Genomic DNA, 20,982 nt, shown 5'->3' on the forward strand with positions numbered 1-20,982 from the left:
AAAGGCGTGCGCCACCACCGCCCGGCTCAAAAAAATTTTTTTTAGTTAGCACATACCAGGCACCAGGGACTGGGCTGGAGGGGAGAGCTCCCCTGAGCAGACAGTGAAAATGTGAGGCCAACGCCAGGGGGGAGTTATAGGAGGCCGTGGAGAGGCCATTGGTCCAGCCGCAATGGAAAAGAACAGCCAGCTAAGGTTTCCTCCAAAAGTCTTTTCAGAGCCAAGTCTTCAAAGACCAGTCAGGTGGCTCCGAAGACTCCTGTGCAGCACCGCTTCTAGCAGCCTGAGCTGTGGCGTGAGTCAGACCACAGGAAAACAGAAGGGGACAGACAGGAGCCAAGAGAATGGCCCTCAACTGTCCCACCCCTGGGCCACGCGAAAAGTCTGGGACACAGCATATTCTGCCTCCTTCTCACGGAGCCCCTGACTTCTCCTGTGTTAAGGATCACCAAGGTATCGAAGGAGTACCTTCAAAGCCCTCCGAGCACCAAGCACTTCACTAGTGAAGTCAAATACAGCCCAGTCAGTGCTGACGCAAAGCTCTGCAAACACCTTTCCATGGGACCCTCACGTCCCGGCAGCCAGGCCGGTAGGGACATGGTCCCCCTTCTCGGTACCACGTTAACAAGATTGGGAACCACTCTCCAGAGGAAGTGAGAACTGTCCCAGGTAGCAAGGATCCTTATCAACTCTCTGTGCCTCGGTTTCCCAACCCCAAAAACTGCAGTAAGAGCCTCTGCAAATTCCTCCCCGGGGTGATCCGCAGGGGAGAATGGAGAACGCCCTTGGGTTGTTTTGCCAAGTGCCCGGGCGTGGCGAGCAGGTGGCCGTAACCGCACGGTTACCAGTGCGCAGACAGGTGCCCGCGGGCGCGGTGCGCGCTGCCACCCGGGCCAGCTTGGCCGGGCACCTTGCGCGCTGGTTTCTCGGCGTGGCCTCCGTCCGTGCAGTGCCCAACCGGGACAGGCGATCGCAGGCCCGCTTCTCTGCCTACCCGCGGTGCCCTGGTGTCCACGCTGAAGCACCGGGCAAGCAGCTCTGGCCCGCCCGGAACCGGGGCTTCCTGGAGGCGGAGCCCGCGCCGCCCACCCGCCCCTGCTCACCAGTTCCCAGAGCCCACGATGCACACTTTCAGAGGAGCGGCTGCCATGGCCAAGCCGGATCTCTGCTGCACACAGCCTTCCTCCCAGGGCCAAGCCGGATCGGGGTTGCAAGCCGGATTGCTGCAACGCACACTGTGCCTCCCAGGCCGGCTGCTAGGCTCCACTGAACGGCCTAGTATAGCCGCTCCAGGCGACCCCGCCCCGCCCTCCTATCCGCCAATGGCCACCGTCACTCCGCCTAGGCGCCTAGGGCCACAGCTGACAGCCGGGAGGACCCGCCCCACCACTCCCAAGAACCACCGCGCACGCCTGGTCCGGGTGGGTGGCCCGGTCAGCCTCCGGTGTCGCTGCACCCCGCCCGAGGAATGTTGGGATGTGTAGTCCATCTCCCTGCGGGCTCCCTCTCAGTTCCAGGCGCGCCACGTGCAGGCCAATGTTATTGCGCAGACTGGAGCTCTGAGCTCCTGCTGCTGAGTGTCACTTTCCCGGACAGAGCATGCCGGACCCAACCTATAGAAGTGTCACCTATTAGCTCTCTGCGCAGGGACAGCTATCACTTAAGGGTGGAGCCCAGATAGCCTAAGTAGTTGACTGAATTCACCCAGATTTGGGCTCGGAGCCTGCCTTAACAACGGCTCTCGTATAAATGGGACAGGTCCGGGCATCCATCAATTTCCTAGCGAGCCTGGAGCTGTAATGTCTTCTGCCCTTGATCTGGCAGTATGGGCTCTACAAGGGTGGCGACATAGTTCAGTTGGCAGAGGGCTAGATTGAACACGGGAAGTTCAGTCCCCAGCGCCTGGTGGCTCTGGCCTGTAATCAGAGCATGTGGGAGACAGAGGGAGGAGAATCTAAATTCCCAGGTTATCCTTGGCTACATTAAAATGGGAGGCCACCTTGTTGCCTTGTCTCAAACAAGCACCCTTGCATTTCAGGATGGAAAGCTTGTCTACACAGGGTCAAATCGGAAGCTTGGACTGTCCCCTCATACGGTTACTCATAGGGCAGGACAGGCCCCTTTTCCGTCCCTGCCAGAGCTTCACTGACGTTTGCTCACCAAATACCCATCCAAGCTGTGTACTGCAGTTGCGCACGCCGAGGCCACAGAAAACAGATGGTGGAGTGTGTTGTAATCTCAGAGTCAGGAGGATCGGCAGTTCAAAGTCATCCTTAGCTACATAGTGGGTTTGAGGCCAACCTGGGTCACATGAGACCCTATTACAAAACAAAAGCAAGAATGGGGAGGGCGAGCTAGTTTAGCAAGGAAAGATGTAGCACTAACCGGAGTCAGATCTCCAGAGCCCACGGAGGAGGGAGAGAATCGCACAGCATAACAGCTGTGAACAAAATCATTTTAACTAATTCATTTGTTGAGACAGGGGCTCATAGTGTAGCCCTCATAGTCTGAAACATTCTAAAGGCCAGGGTGGCCTCAAACTCACAGAGATCTGCCTGCCTCTGCCTCCCAAATGCTGGGATTAAAGCCAATTACCTGGATTAAATTAAATTAATTAAATTAATGCCTGGTTTAAAATAAATTTAATTTTAAAATAGAATAGGTTTATTTCTAGCACTCTGGAGGCAGAGGCAAATTAGTCTCTATGAGTCAAGGCCAGCCTGGTCTGCATAGCAAGTTCCAGGTCAGTCAAGGCCAAACAGTGGGATCATCTCAAAACACCAAGTAAAACTGTGTGTGGTGATATATGCCTTTAATCCCCAAATGGGCAGGTCTCTATGAATTGGAGGCCATCCTGATCTGTATAGCCTGGTTACACAGTGAGGCTCTGCCCTAAGAAAGGGAAAGAAAGCTGGGCAGTGGTGGCACATGCCTTTAATCCCAGCAATTGAGAGGCAGAAGCAGGCAGATTTCTGAGTTCGAGGTCAGTCTGGTCTACAGAGTGAGTTCCAGGGCAGCCAGGGCTACACATAGAAACCCAGTCTCTAAAAACAAAACAAAACAAAAAAAATTGGAAAAACAAAACAAAACAAAACAAAAAAACAAAAAAATGGGGAGGGTAAGAAAGAAAAAAGGAAGAAAGAAAAAGAGAGAGAAAAGAAAAGAAAAGGAAACTAGAAGAACAGATGTAGACTTCTCAAACTGCTACATGTTAACCTTTAACCCTGCGTCTAGGCACCACCTCAAGCCAATTACACCGGAGTCTCCAGGGATGAGGTGGATGTAAGTTTGGAATTTTTAAAGTTCAAAGGTGGTTACTTGGGGTGCACAGAGTCTGTAATCTCAGTCCTGGGATGTGGAGGCAGAACAGTCAGAAGGTCATGCTGGCTGCATAATGAGTTGCAGGCCTGCCTGGGGTGGAGGTGGGGGGCACAGGAGACCCTATCCCCCTCCCCCAGCTCCAGTGGTTGAGAAAGGAGCTCCATGGCAAGGAGGCCCTACATTGAGAAGGGAAGCTTTCTGCGGAGCCGGGAGGGCAGACCCACAAACAACTGAAACAGAAAAGAGCCATAGAGGACGAGGAATCCCCACTAGGTTCAGGGAGCTTCATGAAATACAGTGGAGGCCAGCACCAAGTGGGCACCATTGGTGACACAAGTGACCATTTTCTAAGAGATAGAAAGGATTGTCATGGAGAAGAGAAAGCACCATTTGGGCTAGCCTCAGCCCTCCATGTGGCTCACTTTGGTCTGTTTCCGTCTGAGTTCAGGAGTGGGTGTGAGTTTAGCTTCCAGAGGTGCTGATATAAATACACAGTGAAGAAGGGAGTTTGGCTGTTGGAACTCAAATTGCAGAGTGTGAAGGTCTCTTCATGAGGTCAGAATTATTAGAAAACATGACTCCATTTTTTCAATGGTGTTGGGGTTCGATCCTAGGCCGTGTGTGTGTGTGTGTGTGTGTGTGTGTGTGTGTGTGTGTGTTAGACAGGAGTTCTACTATTTAGCTATGTAGCCATCCCTTTCTTATTTTGTGACAACCTCTTGATAAGTCACCTAGGGCCTTCCATATACAACCCACTGTGACCTGGAATTTGTGACCCCTCTGTCTCTGCCTCCACAACGCTAGGGTTACAGGCGTGCACCGCCCTTCCAGGGTCTCAGCACACCCTAAAGTATTTGCTTATTTTAATTTATTTTCTGGCCTTGGTGTTTGTGTGCATGTGTGGTACATGCATGCGTGTGCCCTTGTGAATGTGCACGGGCAGGCCTGAGATTGTTATCAAGTGCCTTCCTCTCTCCATCTCTAGTCTCTGAGACAAAGTCTTTCACTTAACCTGGAGTTTGACTAGGTTGGCTGCTCAGCAAGGTCTCCTGGGTCTTCCTGCCTCAGTCTCCAAGGCATAGGGACTACAGACTCATGCATTTGGTTTTGTAAATGAGTGATGGGGAACTGAACTTGGGTCCTTGCAGAGCAAGCACTTCACACACTGACATTGCCCCAGCCTTGTATTTTTCCCCTTTAAGTTTTATATTATTCAAATGTGTATGTATGTGTGTGTGTATATACTTCACTCATGTACAGTATCCACAGAAGCCAGAAGAGGGCATCAGATCCCCTAGAGCTGGAGTTATAGGCAGTTTTGAGCTACTGATGGGGAACCGAAGTATCCTGTGGAAGAAGAGCAGCCAGTGCTCTTAGCTGCTGAGCACCTGTCCAACCCCTAGACTTTTATTCATTCAGTCATTGATTCATCCATTGACAGGGTCTCGCTATGAAGCTTTGATGCACTCTCAATGCTGCATGTGTAATAAACTTGGCTCAACCCAGAGAACACAGATTGACAATAGATCATTGCAATAACATGAGGTTTATTGATCCACATATGTGGGGTTGCCCACCATCACGGGGAGGGGGGGGTCAACCCCAAACTCAGAAAACATACATTGATCCACGTACGTGGGGTTGCCCATCCTCACGGGAGGGGTAGGGGGTCAACCCTGAATTCAGAAAGCATGGTTGGTGGAACACAGGACAAAGGATCTCATCAGGCATTGGTTGGCTTGCTCAGGGGGCTGTTCTTGGCTTAGTCAGCCTACTTCCCTATCCAGCTCTGCACCTGGCCTTGAAAAGTCCCTGGGAAGGGGCTGAGTAACTAGGGGGTAGGGGAATTGTCATCAGCAAGGTCAGGGTGACAGTTTGTGGTCTTTTTTGAAATTCACCTACAGGGAGGTGTTGGGGAGTTCTTCCGAGGATTGCTAATCTTGTTTTCGTGGACCTTAACGTTGTCATTACAACCACCAGTTATTTTTATTTTGGCCTTACTTAGCTTAGTCAGAATGGCCTGGTCATTCTGTCTCAACATTCTGACCACCAGAACTTTGTTTTTACAATATGTCCGTGGCTGTCTCTGGAACACAACTCCTCAGTGTCTGAAGCTGCTGCTTGCTACTGTAAAACTTTGTTTGCACATTGCTTGCTGCTTACAAGAGCTGGAACATGGCTCTCTTATTTTACTTTATTTCTGCATTCCCAAAACTTTTTTTTTTTTTTCCAGACAGGGTTTCTCTGTGTAGTCCTGGCTGTCCTGGAACTCACTCTGTAGACCAGGCTGGCCTCGAACTCAGAGATCTGCCTGCCTCTGCCTCCCAAGTGCTGGGATTAAAGGCGTGCGCCACCACTGCCTGGCAAGAACTTTGTTTCTATATTCTCAAAAACTGGGTTTCTGTATTCCCAGAACCTTGTTGCTACAGCTTTGTTTTTCGCTTTATTACTTCACATGCCCACCTTACTACCTCTGGGGCATGATCTTTGTTCTTGGTGCAGCAGGCTAAAAGTGGAATTGTCCCTCTTCAATATTGCTCTCGACAGTCCAGTGAGCAATTACATATTTTTGGCTGAAGAGACAATGCCTAGAAACTTCTAAAGACCTTTTATCTCCCCTCAGGAGGGAAATCCAGATGCAATGGATGAAAGGTAGGTTTGTCAGCTCAGGAGAATCAAATAGGTCTTCCGACACTTAACAGTAGGGTGTGTCAACTCTCATTTGCTGACATCAAGATTCATTAAGTTATTAAAGTGGTTTGTGTCTCAGGTTTTATCCATTCACAAGAGAGGGCAGGGAGGGAGCTGTAAAATACAAAGCTGATACTGCATATCCTGAGGCTGAGGACAAGGCTCCGAGGGTTAAGGGCCTGGTGAACAGGAATCGGGACCTGAGTTCCGATCCCCACATCCCTGTGAAAGATGAGGCATAATTGCCATCGTCAGTGATCTAAAGAGATGCTATCACAAAATAAAAAGCCAGGGGCTCGTAAGGTGGCTCAGAGGTAAAGGTGCTTGCAGCTAAGCCTGATGACCTGAGTGCAATCCCCAGAACCTACATGGTAGAGAGGGCTTCTGAAAGTTGTCCTTTGAACTCCACATGAGTCCTATGGCGTATTTGTGGCCCAATGAAATAAATAAACATAATAAAAATGTAAAGATAATAAATAAAAAGTAAAATCAAAATTGAGCGCTGAGGATAGAGCTGAGTGCTAGAGCAAGTGGGAGGCACAGGTTCAATCCCCAATAATACAAATACGAATAAAAGAAGTTGCTTTTAAAAATCCTCTGTTGGAGGGCTGGAGAGATGGCTCAGTGGTTAAGAGTACTGACTGCTCTTCAGGAGTTCATGAGTTCAAATCCCACCAACCACATGGTAGCTCACAACCACCCATAATAAGAAACAAATAAAAAGCCTTTGGGCCAAAACAAGACAAAAAACAAAAACAAAACCAAAAAAACCTTTGGCCCAGAGGGAACTGGGGGTGGGGTGAGGATGGGGGGATTTCCCTGTCAGCCAGGATTACACAGTGAGACTCTGTCTTAAAAAACAAAGAAACATGGCCGGGCAGTGGTGGCGCACGCCTTTAATCCCAGCGCTTGGGAGGCAGAGGCAGGCTGATTTCCTAGTTCAAGGCCAGCCTGGTCTACAGAGTGAGTTCCAGGACAGCTGGGGATACACAGAGAAACCCTGTCTCGAAAAAAAAAAAAAAAACAAAAAAAACAAAAACAAAAGAAACAAAGAAACAAGCCCCAATAAAAAACAACAGCAACAACAAAACAAATCTACCATTATAACATGTATGTATGTGTTTGTTTGATTATCAGAGCCTCTTGCTACCTAGGATGGCCTGGAACCCATGAAGTAGTGAATGATGACTTTTTTTTTTTTTTTTTTGAGACACGGTTTCTCTGCGCAGCCCTGGCTGTCCTGAAACTCACTCTGTAGACCAGACTGGCCTCGAAGTCAGAAATCTGCCTGCCTCTGCCTCCCAAGTGCTGGGATTAAAGGCATGCACAACCACCGCCCTGCTACCTTGAACTTCTGATCCTCCAGGTTTTACTTTCCAAGTGCTGGGATTACTACTGTGAACACAGGTTTTCTTAGCCATGAAGTAGGCATTTGGACTCCACTGAGAGATGCCTCAGCAGTTAAGAGAACTTATTGCTCTTACAGAGGACCTGGGTTTAATTCTCAGCACCCACATGGTGGTTCATAATCATCTACCATCCCTAACTTCAGTCCGGGGTCCCGACCCTGTCCAACTCTCAGAAATCCGCTGGCTCCTGATTCTGCAACCTCAAGTTGATGCTGAATCCCCCCTCCCTGCCCTTTCCCATCATCCTCATTATTAGTAGTATGGCAAGTTCTTAACTATGTAGCCCAGGCTGCCTTTAAATTCATGCTCCTCCTGCCTGGGCTAGCTCAGGGCTGGAATCACAGTTTGTATTACATACTTGGCTAAGAATTTGGAGGTTTTCAAATAGAAAGCCCTAAAGTCAGGGGTTGTGGCTCCAGCCTGTAATCTCAGCCTCTGGGAGGCCGACACCAGAGGACCATAAATTCCTGGTCAATCGGGGCTGCCTAATCTAAAGCAAAACAAAAGGGGCAGGGTGGGGCATGGCATGGCAGGGGAGGGCATGGTGTGGCATGCAGGCTGTGACACAAAAAGATGATTAATGGCTGCAGAGGGTATTTGATATTAGAAAAGTTTTTGATACACAAGTGTAAAAATGTAATGAGAGTCAGGTAGTGGTGCCTCAGGCCTCTAATCCCAGCACTTGGGAGGCAGAGGCAGTCGGATCTGAGTTCGAGGCCAGCCTCGTCTACAGAGTGAGTTCCAGGACATCCAGGGCCATACAGAGAAACCCTGTATTGAAAAATAAACCAAGAAACAAGAACAAAAGAGTCATAATGAAATATTTTATCTTCCTCCCTCCACCATCCCCCTTCCTTCCTTCCTTCTTCCCTTCTGTCCTTCCTTCCTTCCTTCCTTCCTACCTTCCTTCTTTCCCTCCCTCCCTCCCCTCCTCCTTTCCTTCCTTCCCTCCTTCCTTCCCTCCTTTCTTCCTTCCTTCCTTCCTTCTTCCCTTCTGTCCTTCCTTCCTTCCTTCCTACCTTCCTTCTTTCCCTCCCTCCCTCCCCTCCTCCTTTCCTTCCTTCCCTCCTGCCTGCCTTCCTTCCTTCCTTCCTTCCTTCCTTCCTTCCCTCCTTCCTTCCTTCCTTCCTTCCTTCCTTCCTTCCTTCCTTCCTTCCTTCCTTCCTTCCTTCCCTCCTTCCTTCCTTCCTTCCTTCCTTCCTTCCTTCCTTCCTTCCTTCCTTCCGTCTTTCACTATGTAGCCCTGGCTGGCCTGGATTTCCCTCTCCTTCCGAGTTCTCAATGGCTGTTTTAGAACACACGATACCTACACACTGAAGGCTGGCTGTGGATTTGGTTTCCCTCATCCAGGACTGCAAACTCGGTTTCGCAATGCCGGGAAGGGGTTGGGGAGAGGGACAAATCAATAAAACTTTTTAAAAAGTTACACTCCTTTCTTTATGAATGGTGTGGTGAGGGTGGAAGAGGCCCTTACGCTGTCACCTTGGGTCATTCAGCTGAGCTCACTCGCCAGGGAACATTCCAGGGGGCCTTGATGACTGTGTCCCTCCTGGAGGTAGGAGGGTCATGAGACACCTCAATTCAGTCTCTAGCCACTCCCTCCCATCTTCTGTAAGCAGCCCTGCCTAGCTGCTCACGGTCTCAAGGAGGTACAAGGGTGTACAGGCCTCTTGTGGGGTGAGAGGCCACACCTATGCTGCTATGGGGAAATCATCATCTCTGCTGGGGTGCAGCCTTTTGTGAGGGTCACCCCCACTCTGTAAGGAAGCCCCATTCACTCACAGGTTCACCAGAGTGCATTGTTGATGGAATCCTGCCTGTTTGACTTGGGGCCTTAGGCGGAGCCATAGATGTTGTTTATGTCTCTCCCAAGGAAGGAATTTTATCAACAACTTGTGCCAAGGTGGAGGTCAGAGAACAGCTTTTGAGGATCAGTTCTTTTTTTCTGGCAGGGTGGCTTGTGGTGGTTGAACTCAGGATGTCATGCTTGGCGGCAAGCCCCCTTTCCCACTGAGCCATCTTCCCTACCCAAGAACGCACTGTTACTGGCCCCTTCAATGTTTTCAAACAAGAAGTGACATATATCACTTCTGTTTTGGAACTAGATGAAAGGGACACGTCAGCAAATGCTTAGCATCCCCAGGCGTCCAGCCACGCTAAGGGCGCCCATCACCCACGTCTGCAGTGTTCTGCGCCATGTCGGTTTCAGTTATGAAGAGAATTAATCACGAGCCGGGTGTGGCAGTAGTGCACAGCTGTCTTCTCAACCCTGAGAGGCTGAGTTCAAGCCCAGCCTGGGTGATAAAGCAAGAGGAAGCCTGGCTCAAAACACAAACTGAAATAAACGCTGCCACTAATGAGAGGCCAAAGCTTTTGGGCTCAGACTCCATTTTTGAGAACCTGACCTAAGTTTGAACTCAGGTAGACTAACTGGCTAGTACCTAGCATGAGTTTCCAAGTCACCCCCCAACAAAACCTGAGCCTAGCTCCTAGGCTAATCCCCAACAAGACCAATGTCTCCAGGTTACACCCTCAAGACCAGCATCTCCAGGTTATTCCCCCAACAGACCTGCACCCCAGGTTACAAGCCCACCCCTTGCCTAACGACCACCAATGCAGAGGGGAGCAGAAGTTGAGTTTATGGTATGACTCCCGGCACCAGCCAATTATGTTAAAAGCCACGGGAGCTTTCCAATTATATGCTTGCACACGTATTCCCGGCTTGCTGCTTATTATAAAGCCTTGCCCTGAGAGACATTCGGGGGTCCCCCACCACCAGAAATGTCTTGCATGACAGTGGTGTGTTGGGGGGGGGGGCCCAGCTAGCTCGAATAGAATAAAGACCCTGCTGTGAGTTGCATCAGATCGGCTCCTGTGTGTGTTTCTGGGATCGCTAACATTTCCCTGGCACCCATAACACTGCCATCTTGGCAGCTGAGCACTAGAACACCTAAGCTGGGCTCCCTGAGGAGGTGGTACTAGGAGATCTGGCTTCTGGATGGAAATAGGGTCTGAGGGGAGAGGCCTCGTAGACTGACTGCTTGTCCTATGGAGAGAGACATAAAAGGTCTTGCTTTCTGCAAGTGTGTTTCCACCAGAGGACCTCCCAGGAGAGTCCTCGCTAAGCTTCCGAAGAGGCAAGTATCAGTTAGACTCGGGCTGCTCCTGTGCTGTCAGTGCCTACCTAGTTTGCAGCTGTGTGTGGAGCAGCCTGGGCTGACTGAGAGGACGGGCTGACTGGCTGAGAGGAAGGCCGGGTCAATCACACTCGCTGAAGGGCTCTCACCCACTGAGTTGCCTTCTCCACATTCTGCCCCTTTCTTCCCCACAAAACAGGTGGAATAAAATCCCCCGTCCGGAAAATGAAGTCAGTTACAATGCCTCAGTCATCTTGTAGCCCAGGCTGGCCTCAAATTCACTATGTAGCTGAGGATGACCTTGACCTTCTGACCCTCTCTGTCTGACCCATCTTCAGAGCTAGGAGTAGAGGCTTGGTGGCTACAGGGAATGGAACTCGGGTCAAACGCCTGCATATCAAACTTGCATCTCACAGTTTTTATATCACAATCTTATCAGGTTTTTTGCACAGTTATTAGTGAATTTCCAGGCAATTCAGAAGGTCACATATCCCCACCCAGGGTCAGACCCCATTCTCCTGACCGGTAATCAGAGTTTTAGAGTTTCCAATCCTTGATTTTCAAGCTGATTACAAGGGAGGGGTCATCCCCAGTAGCCTTAAAGTTTGCTAATATTTAGATAGCTAGCATTACACACAAGATTGAGGGTCTCCTCAAGTGCTAGCTTTCAGGGGCCAGGAAGAAGATGGCTCAGCAGGTAGAAACACTTGCCAGGTAAGCCTGAGGATCCGAGTTTGATCCTCAGAAATCACGTGAAGCTGGAAGGAACCAACTGCATTAGGATGTACTCTGACCTCTATACATGTGCCTCGGCACCTCACACATGCACTTTGTACCCACAGGATCATAGTAATATCTTTTGAATGTTATTGGTTTTAACCTCCTGATGACACCATGAATTATTTGAACAGTATTCCATCACTACAAAACAGCTAAAAACAAAACAAAACAAAACAAAACCCAACAATTACCTTGGCTATGGGTTGTGTCCTTTGCACAGGTTGTGTTTTCTCGGGCCCTAGATCTGAAGCACATGTGCCAGCCCCGTGTCTGACCCTCTTTGTGCTATTCCACACTGTGGAGGTCCACAGTGGAGCTACCAGATCCTGCCGTTTTACAGTGGGCACTCTGCTCTTGGGGCAGGAGTGTGAGGACAAGAGCTCAGCTGCAGTAAGAGTGCTTGGGGGAGAAGACAGTATGTGTTATGAACTGAATGTCAAATGCTACCCACAGGCTCACCCCCATGTTTGATCTTTATCCCCAGCCTGTGGCACTGTATGGAGAAGTGGTGGAACCTTTCAGAAGGACTGCCTCAATGGAGGAAGTCAATCACTGGGATGGACCTTGAAGTTTGATAGTCTGACTGTATTTCCTATCAACTCCCTGCACCTTGAATGCTCATGCAGTTTGACCAGCTGCCTCCTTCTCTTGCCACCATGCCTTCTCCACCACGATGGACTGTAGCCCTTAGAACTGGGAGCCTGGAGAGGCCCTCTGTGCTGGCTGGTTTTATGTGTCAACTTGACACAAGCTGGAGTTATCACAGAGAAAGGAGCCTCAGTTGAGGAAATGCCTCCATGAGATCCAGCTGTAAGGCATTTTCTCAATTAGTGATCAAAGAAGGGAGGGCCCAGCCCATTGTGGGTGGTGCCATCCCTGGGTTGGTAGCTCTGGGTTTTATTAGAAAGCAGGCTGAGCAAGCCAGGGGAAGCAAGCCAGTAAGTAACATCCCTTCATCAGCTCCTGCTTCTGACCTGCTTGAGTTCCAGTCCTGACTGCCTTTGGTGATGTAAGCTGAGTAAACCCTTTCCTCTCCAACTTGCTTCTTAGTCAGGATGTTTGTGCAGGAATACAAACCCTGACTAAGACACCCTCCTCCCTTACGTTGCTTCTCATCAGGCATTTGGTCACAGCAACAAGGAAAGTAACCAGCGAACACAGGGTGACCACTACTCTGGATCTTTGATGTCTTAGTGAGTTAGAGCAGAGGCTGAGAGCTAAGAAATCATGCTAGAGAGGGGAAAGTTGGTGGGAGCGCCTGGTGCAGTGGTCATGCTATGAGGTATCCACCAGAGAAGACTACCTGGACACAAGTTTAGGCCAATAGAAAGTTGTTATTAAGAGGCAGGCAGCAGGGCTGGAGAGATGCCTCAGCAGTTAAGAGCACATACTGCTTTTCTGAAGGTCATGGGTCCAAATCCCAGCAACCACATGGTGGCTCACAGCCATCCGTGATGAGATCTGATGCCCTCTTCTGGTGTGTGTGAAGACAGCTACAGTGCACTTACATATAATAAATAAATAAATAAATAAATAAATCCTTAAATAAATAGGTAGGTGGATTTCTGAGTTCAAGGCCAGTCTGGTCTACAAAGTGAGTTCCAAGACAGTCAGGACTACACAGAGAAACCCTGTCTCGAAAAAACAAAAAAAAACAAAAAAACAACAAAAAAAAAGAAAGTTGTTATTAGTATTGGATATTCTACTGTAGAGCTTTTTTTTTTTTTTTTTTTTTTGAGACAGGGTTTCTCTGTGTAGCCCTGGCTGTCCTGGAACTCACTCTGTAGACCAGGCTGGCCTCGAACTCAGAAATCCGCCTGCCTCTGCCTCAGGGTGAGCTTTTAAGTGCAGAAATCCATATTCGACGCAGAACTTCAGAAACTTAAACACACACACACACACACACACACACAAATCAAGGTTAGTACATTTCTAGACTTTCCCAGAACTTTACAGACTTGGATGGATCAGCCTTTGTTTTAGTTTCAGCAAGTGGTACTGTCTAGGTGCTGAGTTTTATGGCCTGAAAGGTGCCTAGATTACGGCGTCAGTTGTGCTAAGGTCTGGAGGTTTGCTACACTCAGAGGACCTGATCATGGTGTGGAGCTTTGTGTCTGCTGCTCGTTAGCCACATAGTGGGGTTCTACGTTAAATGTGTGTCTATTTAATTTTTGTTATTATCGTATGCATGTATAAAATGTGTGTGTATATACATGTGTATGTGTGTGTGTATACATGTGTGTGTGTGTGTATACATGTGTATGTGTGTGTATACATGTGTATGTGTGTGTGTATACATGTGTATGTGTGTGTGTATACATGTGTATGTGTGTGTGTATACATGTGTATGTGTGTGTGTATACATGTGTATGTGTGTATGTATACAACAGTTTGCATAAGGAGGCTAGAGGAGACCAGGGTTTGTCTTAGTCAGGGTCACTATTGCCATGATGAAACACCACAACCAAAAACAACTTGGGGAGGAAAACATTTATTTGGCTTGCACATCCACAACATAGCCCATTACTGAAGGAAGTCAGGACAGGAATTCTAGCAGGACAGGAACCTGGAAGTAGGAGCTGATGCGGAGGCCATGGAGGAGTGCTGCTCACTGGCTTTCCCCTTATGGCTTGCTCAGCCTGCTTGCTTATAGAACCCAGGACCGCCTGCCCAAGGATGGCCCAATCAGGAATGGGCTGGGCCCTTCCTGGTCAGTCACTAATCAGGAACATGCTCTGCAGGCTTGCCTACAGCCGGATCTTATGGAGGCATTTTCTTAACGAGGGTTTCCTCTTCTCAGATGACTACAGCTCGTGTCAAGTGAACATAAAAGCAAACAGTACAGAATCTCTTACTAATCTTGGAGTTAGGCTGGCATCCAGAAAGACCCAACAATTCTTCTGAGGCCCTCTGTAGTGTGCTCGGTTATGTGAGCATCTGGTCACACCTGACTTTGTACCTGGGTGCTGGGATCTGAATTTATCCCCTTATGTTTGTGCGTTCTTTCTCACTAAGCCATCTCTACACCTTTGCTCTTGTTTTCTTCTCTTTTTTCTTTTTTTTTTTTTGTTTTGTTTTTTTTTGAGACAGGATTTCTCTGTGTAGCCTTGGCTGTCCTGGAACTCTGTAAATCAGGCTGGCCTCGAACTCAGAAATCTGCCTGCCTCTGCCTCCCAAGTGCTAGGATTAAAGGCGTGTGCCACAACTGCCCAGCTGGTTTTGTTTTCAAATGTGGTCTTCTGTAGCCTAGATTGACTTCAAACTTGATATGTAGCCAAGACTGGCCTTGAACTCCTGCTTCTACGTCCCCCTGCTGGAATTACATTCTGCCATCCTGGCCTGCAGCATTAGGTATTGGACTCGGGGGCCTTAGGCATCTGTGATGAGTGCTGTATGGCTGGGCCATACCCGACGTCCAGCAGCCATACGGTGCCGATTCTGTGAGAAGCACAAGGACCTTCTGATGAGGGCAGCACCCTCACGCCATGGCTGTTCGGTGAGTATTCACTGGGCGGCTGGAGGGGTGGGTGGGGAGTAATTACTTTTTTCATAAGTCTTGGCACACACACACTCCAGCTGCCTGGAAGAGCTGTGACTCTCATGGAAGTGGATCTCATTGAGAATGCTAAGAAGAGCTCTTAAGCTCTTGTTCTCTCTCTTGTCTCTTACTCTCACCTCTTCTCCCCCTCCCCCTCCCTGTACCCTCTCTCCAAGTGGCCATGGCCGGCCTCTACTTTTCTACATAATCCCAGCACTCAGGAGGCAGAGACCAGTGAAGCTCTATGAGTTGGAGGCTAGCCTGCTCTACATAAGTAAGGAATTCCAGGCCAGTCAGGGTGACATAGTGAGACCCTGTCTAAAAAAGGAAGAAAAAGAAAAGAAAGTGCAAATAATAATCTTCAATTATTAAATTAGTTCCTAATTTAAAAATTCTAGCCTGGCAGTGGTGGCACATGCCTTTAATCCCAGCACTTGGGATGCAGAGGCAGGTGGATTTCTGAGTTCAAGGCCAGCTTGGTCTACAGAGTGAGTTCCAGAACAGTCAGGGCTACATAGAGAAACCCTGTCTCAAAAAAACAAAAAACAAACAAACAAAAAAGAAATGTTAAAAAAAATTCCATCTATCCATCCATCCATCTATATATCTGTCTTATCTATCTATTGCCTATCTATCTACCCATCCATCCATCCATCCATCCATCCATCCATGTATGTATGTATGTATGTATGTATCCATCCATCCATCCATCCATCCATCCATCCATCCACCTACCTATCTATCTATCTATCTGTCTGTCTGTCCGTCCGTCCGTCCGTCCGTCCGTCCGTCCATCCATCCATCCATCCATCCATCCATCCATCCATCCATCTATCTATCTATCTATCTATCTATCTATCTATCGAGACAGAGTCTTACCATGTAGCCCCACTTGGCCTGGGACTTGCTATACAGACCAGGCTGGCCTCAACTTTGAAGAGAGCCACCAGCCTCTGCCTCCCGGGTGCTAGAGTTGCAGGTGTGTGCCACGGCATTCTGCGGGATCCGTGACACAGTAGATACTTAGAGTACATTCACCCCGCCCATGGCCCTCTCTTGATGAGGACATACTTTGCAATGCAAAGCAAAACTATAATAATAAAACTAAGAATATGATTCAGCAAACTTGCTTTCACCATTGGGATGGAAGCGAGGGCCTCATCCATTAGGACAGGCACCTTCCCACTGAGCCATAGCCTCAGTTCCTAGCAAGAAATCCTGAAGTCCTACCCTGTGCTGGGCTGCCCGTATGCTGAAGCGCACCACCCTGTGCTGGGCTGCCCAGTCAGCTGAGGTGCATTACCCTGTGCTGGGCTGCCCGTCAGTCAGCTGAGGTGCACCACCCTGTGCTGGGCTGCCCGTCAGTCAGCTGAGGTGCACTACCCTGTGCTGGGCTGCCCGTCAGTCAGCTGAGGTGCACTACCCTGTGCTGGGCTGCCCGTCAGCTGAGGCGCACACCGGCTCTTAGGTCTTGAGAGAGGACTGGAGGTGGGGTGGGAGTGAGGGGGTAGAAGGTGGGAGGGCTAGAGAACCAGGTGGCTACAAATTACCCAAATCAGATCTGGAGCTCAGGGTGGGTTGTGGAGGCTGGGGGATGCCTTTGCTAGGCCTTTGAAGGTGGCCAGGAGCTTGAACCTCTACCTCTAACCCAAATGCATGCTACTGTTACAAGATAGACTTTCGATAACTCAGCAGCAGAAAACGTTTAATTATGTTTACAGAGGTGTGTGTGTGTGTGTGTGTGTGTGTGTGTGTGTGTGTGTGTGAAATATGCTGTAAGAAAGCCAGGCGTCATAGAGTGCACACATCTGTGATTACAGTAGTTGAGAGGTAGAGGCAGGATGGTTGTGAATTCTAGGCCAGCCCGATCAATATAGCAAGATCCTGTTTTGTTTTCACTTTTAAAGTATTTGCAGCTCATAGATAGTGTGTTAGCATACACTGTGGGCAGCTTAGATTACCGGAACACCACCCAGGTCTATAACTGGACTAAGACTGGGATGAGGGCCCTAAAGGGATGGCTCTTTGGTTAAGGGTACTTGTCAGGCTTGCAGAGAATCGGAGTTCAGTTCCCAGCCTGGGCCACACACTGAGAGCTTCTCTCAGCAGCAGTGCAGGGGTGGGGATGGGGAGGACAGAGAGGAGGAACAAGAAAACATGAAGAGCCTTCCTTCCTGGTGGGAAGGATGAAGTCATGAAGACTGCTGTCGGGCACAGGAGATGGATAAAGGTTCAGAGGGTTAAGTTGCTTTCATCCAAACTCGGGGACCTGCAAGTACATCGCCTGACCCCATGTCATGGAAGGAGAGAACCAGTCCCAGAAGATTGTCCTCTGAACTCCATAGTTGTTGGAGGGTGTATGTACCTGTGGCCCTCCCAGTCCCCGGAACCAGTGAACAAGGGTTTAAAAAATTAGAGAAATAAACCTTCAGCCACCTTGGATAGAGGGAAAGCATGCACACACCATGGTATTTCTGGCTAGCCTTCAGCAATAGGTTGAAAATATAGACAGAGCCACAATGTAATCAGGCTTCCCACCGCTGTGACAGGAGCCACAGTCTCACAGAAGAAATTCCACTTTTGTTTTTCTTGGCAGCTTCCTGTTCTTCTCTTCCCCACCACTCAGTGTGTGATTCAATCAGTCCTGGTCATCATGCCACTTGGGGTGAACCTGCTCCAGACCTCCTTCATCCTGTTTGGCCACCACCTCCCAGGGTGGCTTGGAATGGGCGTGGCAGGAGGAGGCTGGCTCGGGCTAATTTCTGTCGAAGCCAGTTTCCGCCTCTTTGAACCTGGGCCCTTGAGTCCTGGGTCACCGGTCCCTCAGTTCTCACTGTTGTTGCCCCTGACTGCAGGCTTCTGGAGGGCTGGCTTTATTTTACTAAGACCCCTTTTGCAGGACTGCAGGGAAGCAGCAGGAACCGAAGCCCAATCTTCCACTTCCGGCTGTGCAGGCCCAGCTCTGAGAGCAAGCAGCCTTGGAAAGGGAGTCGCTTGTCTCAGCCCAGGCCCAGAAGTAAATAGAGCTGGGAGTTTCTATGTGATTACCTAATCCCAAGTTATCTCAAAAGACTGCAGGGCTTGGTGCGATGTTGTACACCTGGCACCAAGAACTCTGGAGGTAGAGGCTAGGCAGGAAAAGTAGAAGTTCAAGGTCATTGTGAGCTCCGGAGTAAACTGGAGGCCAGCCTGAGCTACATGGGACTCCATCTCAACAAAGCAAAACAGAGAAAAGACTGCCAGACCTGAGCTTGCCTAGAATCACTGTAACCTATAAATCCACTTCTGTTGTTCTGCAGGGGCTCAGAGCCAAGGCTTCCTGTATGATCAGTGTCTCCACCCCTGACCTACATTCTCAGGCCCACGAAGCACTTCTTCTTAAAATATTATTATTATTATTACTATTATTATTATTATTATTATTATTATTATTATTATTATTATTATTATTAGTCTAACTATGTAGCCCTGGCTGTCCTGAAACTCACTGTGTAGAGCAGGCTTGCCTCTGCCTCCTGAGTACTGGGATTAATGGTGTTCCACCACAAAGCCATCTGCCCAGCAACTGTAACCTTGGCTCGATGTTTATCATTTATTATTGTTACATGTGTATCTGTGTATGATACATGGATGCAGGTGTGAGGTGGCAAGGCATGGGAGTGGGGTAAAACAGCAAGTGTCTGGAGTCAGTTCTTGCCTTCAGCTTAAATTGGCCCTATCTTGTTTCTGCTTCACAGCCTGGGCTGTGAGCTTCCAGCCAGTTCTGTCTCCACGGCCCAACTCTCTATAGGACTGCTGGGATCGCAGCTGCACACTACCACTTCTGGTCTTCTGATCTCTCTCCCTGCCTCCCTTTCCATCTCTCCCTCTCTCCCTCCATCCCCCACCCCCCACCCCATGGGGCCTGAACTTAGGTTGTCAGCCTGACATGGAAGTCACTTTTACCCCGGAGCCATCTTGAGGACCCTGGTACCTCTCTTTATTTTGGATCGCCTTGACTCTGCTACATTGTTTCAAAATGGCTGCTGTTACTGTCCTCACCTTCAGCTCTGAAGGCTTTCTTCCCAAGCTCATGCCCGTAATCCTAGCACTTGGCAGGTACAGGCAGGGGGACCCGCAGTTCAAGGCCAGCCTGGGGCAGCTTTAGTTCTGTTTGTTTGTTGTGATTAACCCCTGAAAAGGTAAAAGGAGAAAGAAAGGAAGGAGGTGGGTAGAGGAGGGAAAGGTGATGAGGGAAGGCAGGAGGAAGGAAGGGAGGGAGGATGAAGAAGGGTAACCAAGCAGGCAAGCTAATAACAGTGGCTCCTGTTGGCTCACGCTCCTGCGAGCTCTTACCTCTCTTTGGAGCTAGCTGTCCCAGAAAGCCCACTGTGGAGCACTAACAACTGCCCTGTGGAGCACTAACAGCTGTCCTGGGGAGCGTTAACAGCTGCCTTGGAATCTGGTCTTTGTATTACATGACCTGTGTGTGTGATGTCACTTGTGACTGTGAAGTTCAAGTCTAGATGGTCTCCGGGATCTTTTGTCACAGTGTCATTGGCCAGGCAACATTCTCTCAGGTCCTTAGTAGCTAGCTGTGTATCCACCTCAGTCTCTCCTGGCAAGTGCATGTGAGTGAGCTTTCCAGGTACCAGAGGCTTTGCGATGAATTCTATTTGAAATTCTGCAGGATCATGTAAGTTCAACCTCATTATTTCTGGGCATTAAAATGTCAGACTTTCTGTTTGAAAGTTAATCCTACAGAATTGCCTCAGATTGGAAGCCTTTTGGAATTAAAACCGCTCTTTGGCAGTCAGTTCCAAGCCTACAACTAAGATGATTCTACCAAAACAAACAAACCAGCCAAACACGGAGCTTTGACACATTTTGAATTGCTTTATGGTGTTAGAAGTAGCCTAACTTTTCTATAAGATGAACGTATAAACCAAGGTGGGGGATGTTCTGTTTTGCTTGATTTTTGAGAGAAGGTCTCATGCTGCTGCTGCTCAAACTCAGAATCCTCCTGCCTCAGCTTTTCAAGTGCCAGATTACAGCATGTTGCTTTTAATTTATTATATTTATTTCTTTTTTTTTTTTTTTAATAAAGTATCATGTAGCCCAGGCTGGCCTCTGACTATGTAGCTGAGCTAGCCTGGAACTTCTGATCTCCCAGCCTCCCCTTCCCAGGAGCTAGGATTACAGGGGTCACCATGCCACCTTCTTATTTTTTAAATTGTTTTTGGTTTGTTTACGATGAGTTCTCATACTTTACCCCAGGCTGGCCTCAAACACAAGGCAAGCATCATTCCTCAACATCCTGAGTACTGGGATTACAGGCAGGAGCCACCACACACTTCTCGAGAGTGCCACTGGAATGGCAGGTTAAACTAAAATGTATTCATTCTTTTATTCCTTTACTGTGGGAGAAGTGATGTCACGTCAGTGGGAACTTGTCCCTTTCACAAGACAAAATATATGGGTTGCCTTGTGCTTGTTATTTATTTTTAAAATGCATTTATTTATTTATTTACTTAGGTATTTATTTATTACTTGGTGTGTGGACACTCCTTGGGTGTCTGTCAGGCCTCCTGTCCGCCTTGTCAGAGGCAGGGTCTCTTGTTCCCTGATGCACATACCAGGCTGGCCTTGAACTCCTGGGGACTCATATTGCACCACTGGAGTGCTAGGATTGCAGATGTGTGCCAAGGGAGCTGGCATCCAGTCCTTACACCTGTGTAGGAAGTGCTCCCCCCACCCCGCCCACCCCGGAGTCATCTCCCCAGCCACATTTCCTATATTAAAGGCCTTTCCCATCACCTTTGCAGATATGACTTAGTGATGGAGCAAATATGCACAGCCCTGGGCTGGAGCCTCAGCGCCGCCAAACATAAAGAGTAAAGCAGATTAAATAACTGAAGACCATCTCTCTCTCTCTCTCTCTCTCTCTCTCTCTCTCTCTCTCTTTTTTGCCAAAAATATTCTGATTCTAGTAAAAGCTCTAATTATATTTTATTTATGTTTTTGAGTCAGTGTCTCACTAAGTAGCCCAGGTTGGTCTGGAATTCACTATGTAGCCCAGGTTGGCTATGGTGGTTTTACTAAGAATGGCCTTCATAGGCTCATATAG

General features: G+C 48.8%; 1 protein-coding gene across 1 annotated transcript in view; it reads right to left on the reverse strand.

Moving 5' to 3' along the window:
- The window catches only part of Gpd1l (glycerol-3-phosphate dehydrogenase 1 like), a 37,216-nt gene extending 35,813 nt beyond the window's left edge, over positions 1 to 1,403 (reverse strand). The window contains exon 1 of the mRNA XM_031344481.1: positions 1,104 to 1,403. Within this exon, the coding sequence (XP_031200341.1) occupies positions 1,104 to 1,150 (47 nt within the window). The 5' untranslated portion in view covers positions 1,151 to 1,403. The remainder of the gene's footprint in view (positions 1 to 1,103) is intronic.
- Between the last annotated feature and the right edge of the window lie 19,579 nt (positions 1,404 to 20,982).

Source organism: Mastomys coucha, unplaced genomic scaffold (genome assembly GCF_008632895.1).
Source record: "Mastomys coucha isolate ucsf_1 unplaced genomic scaffold, UCSF_Mcou_1 pScaffold23, whole genome shotgun sequence".
In the NCBI taxonomy this organism is placed as follows: Eukaryota; Metazoa; Chordata; class Mammalia; order Rodentia; family Muridae; genus Mastomys; species Mastomys coucha.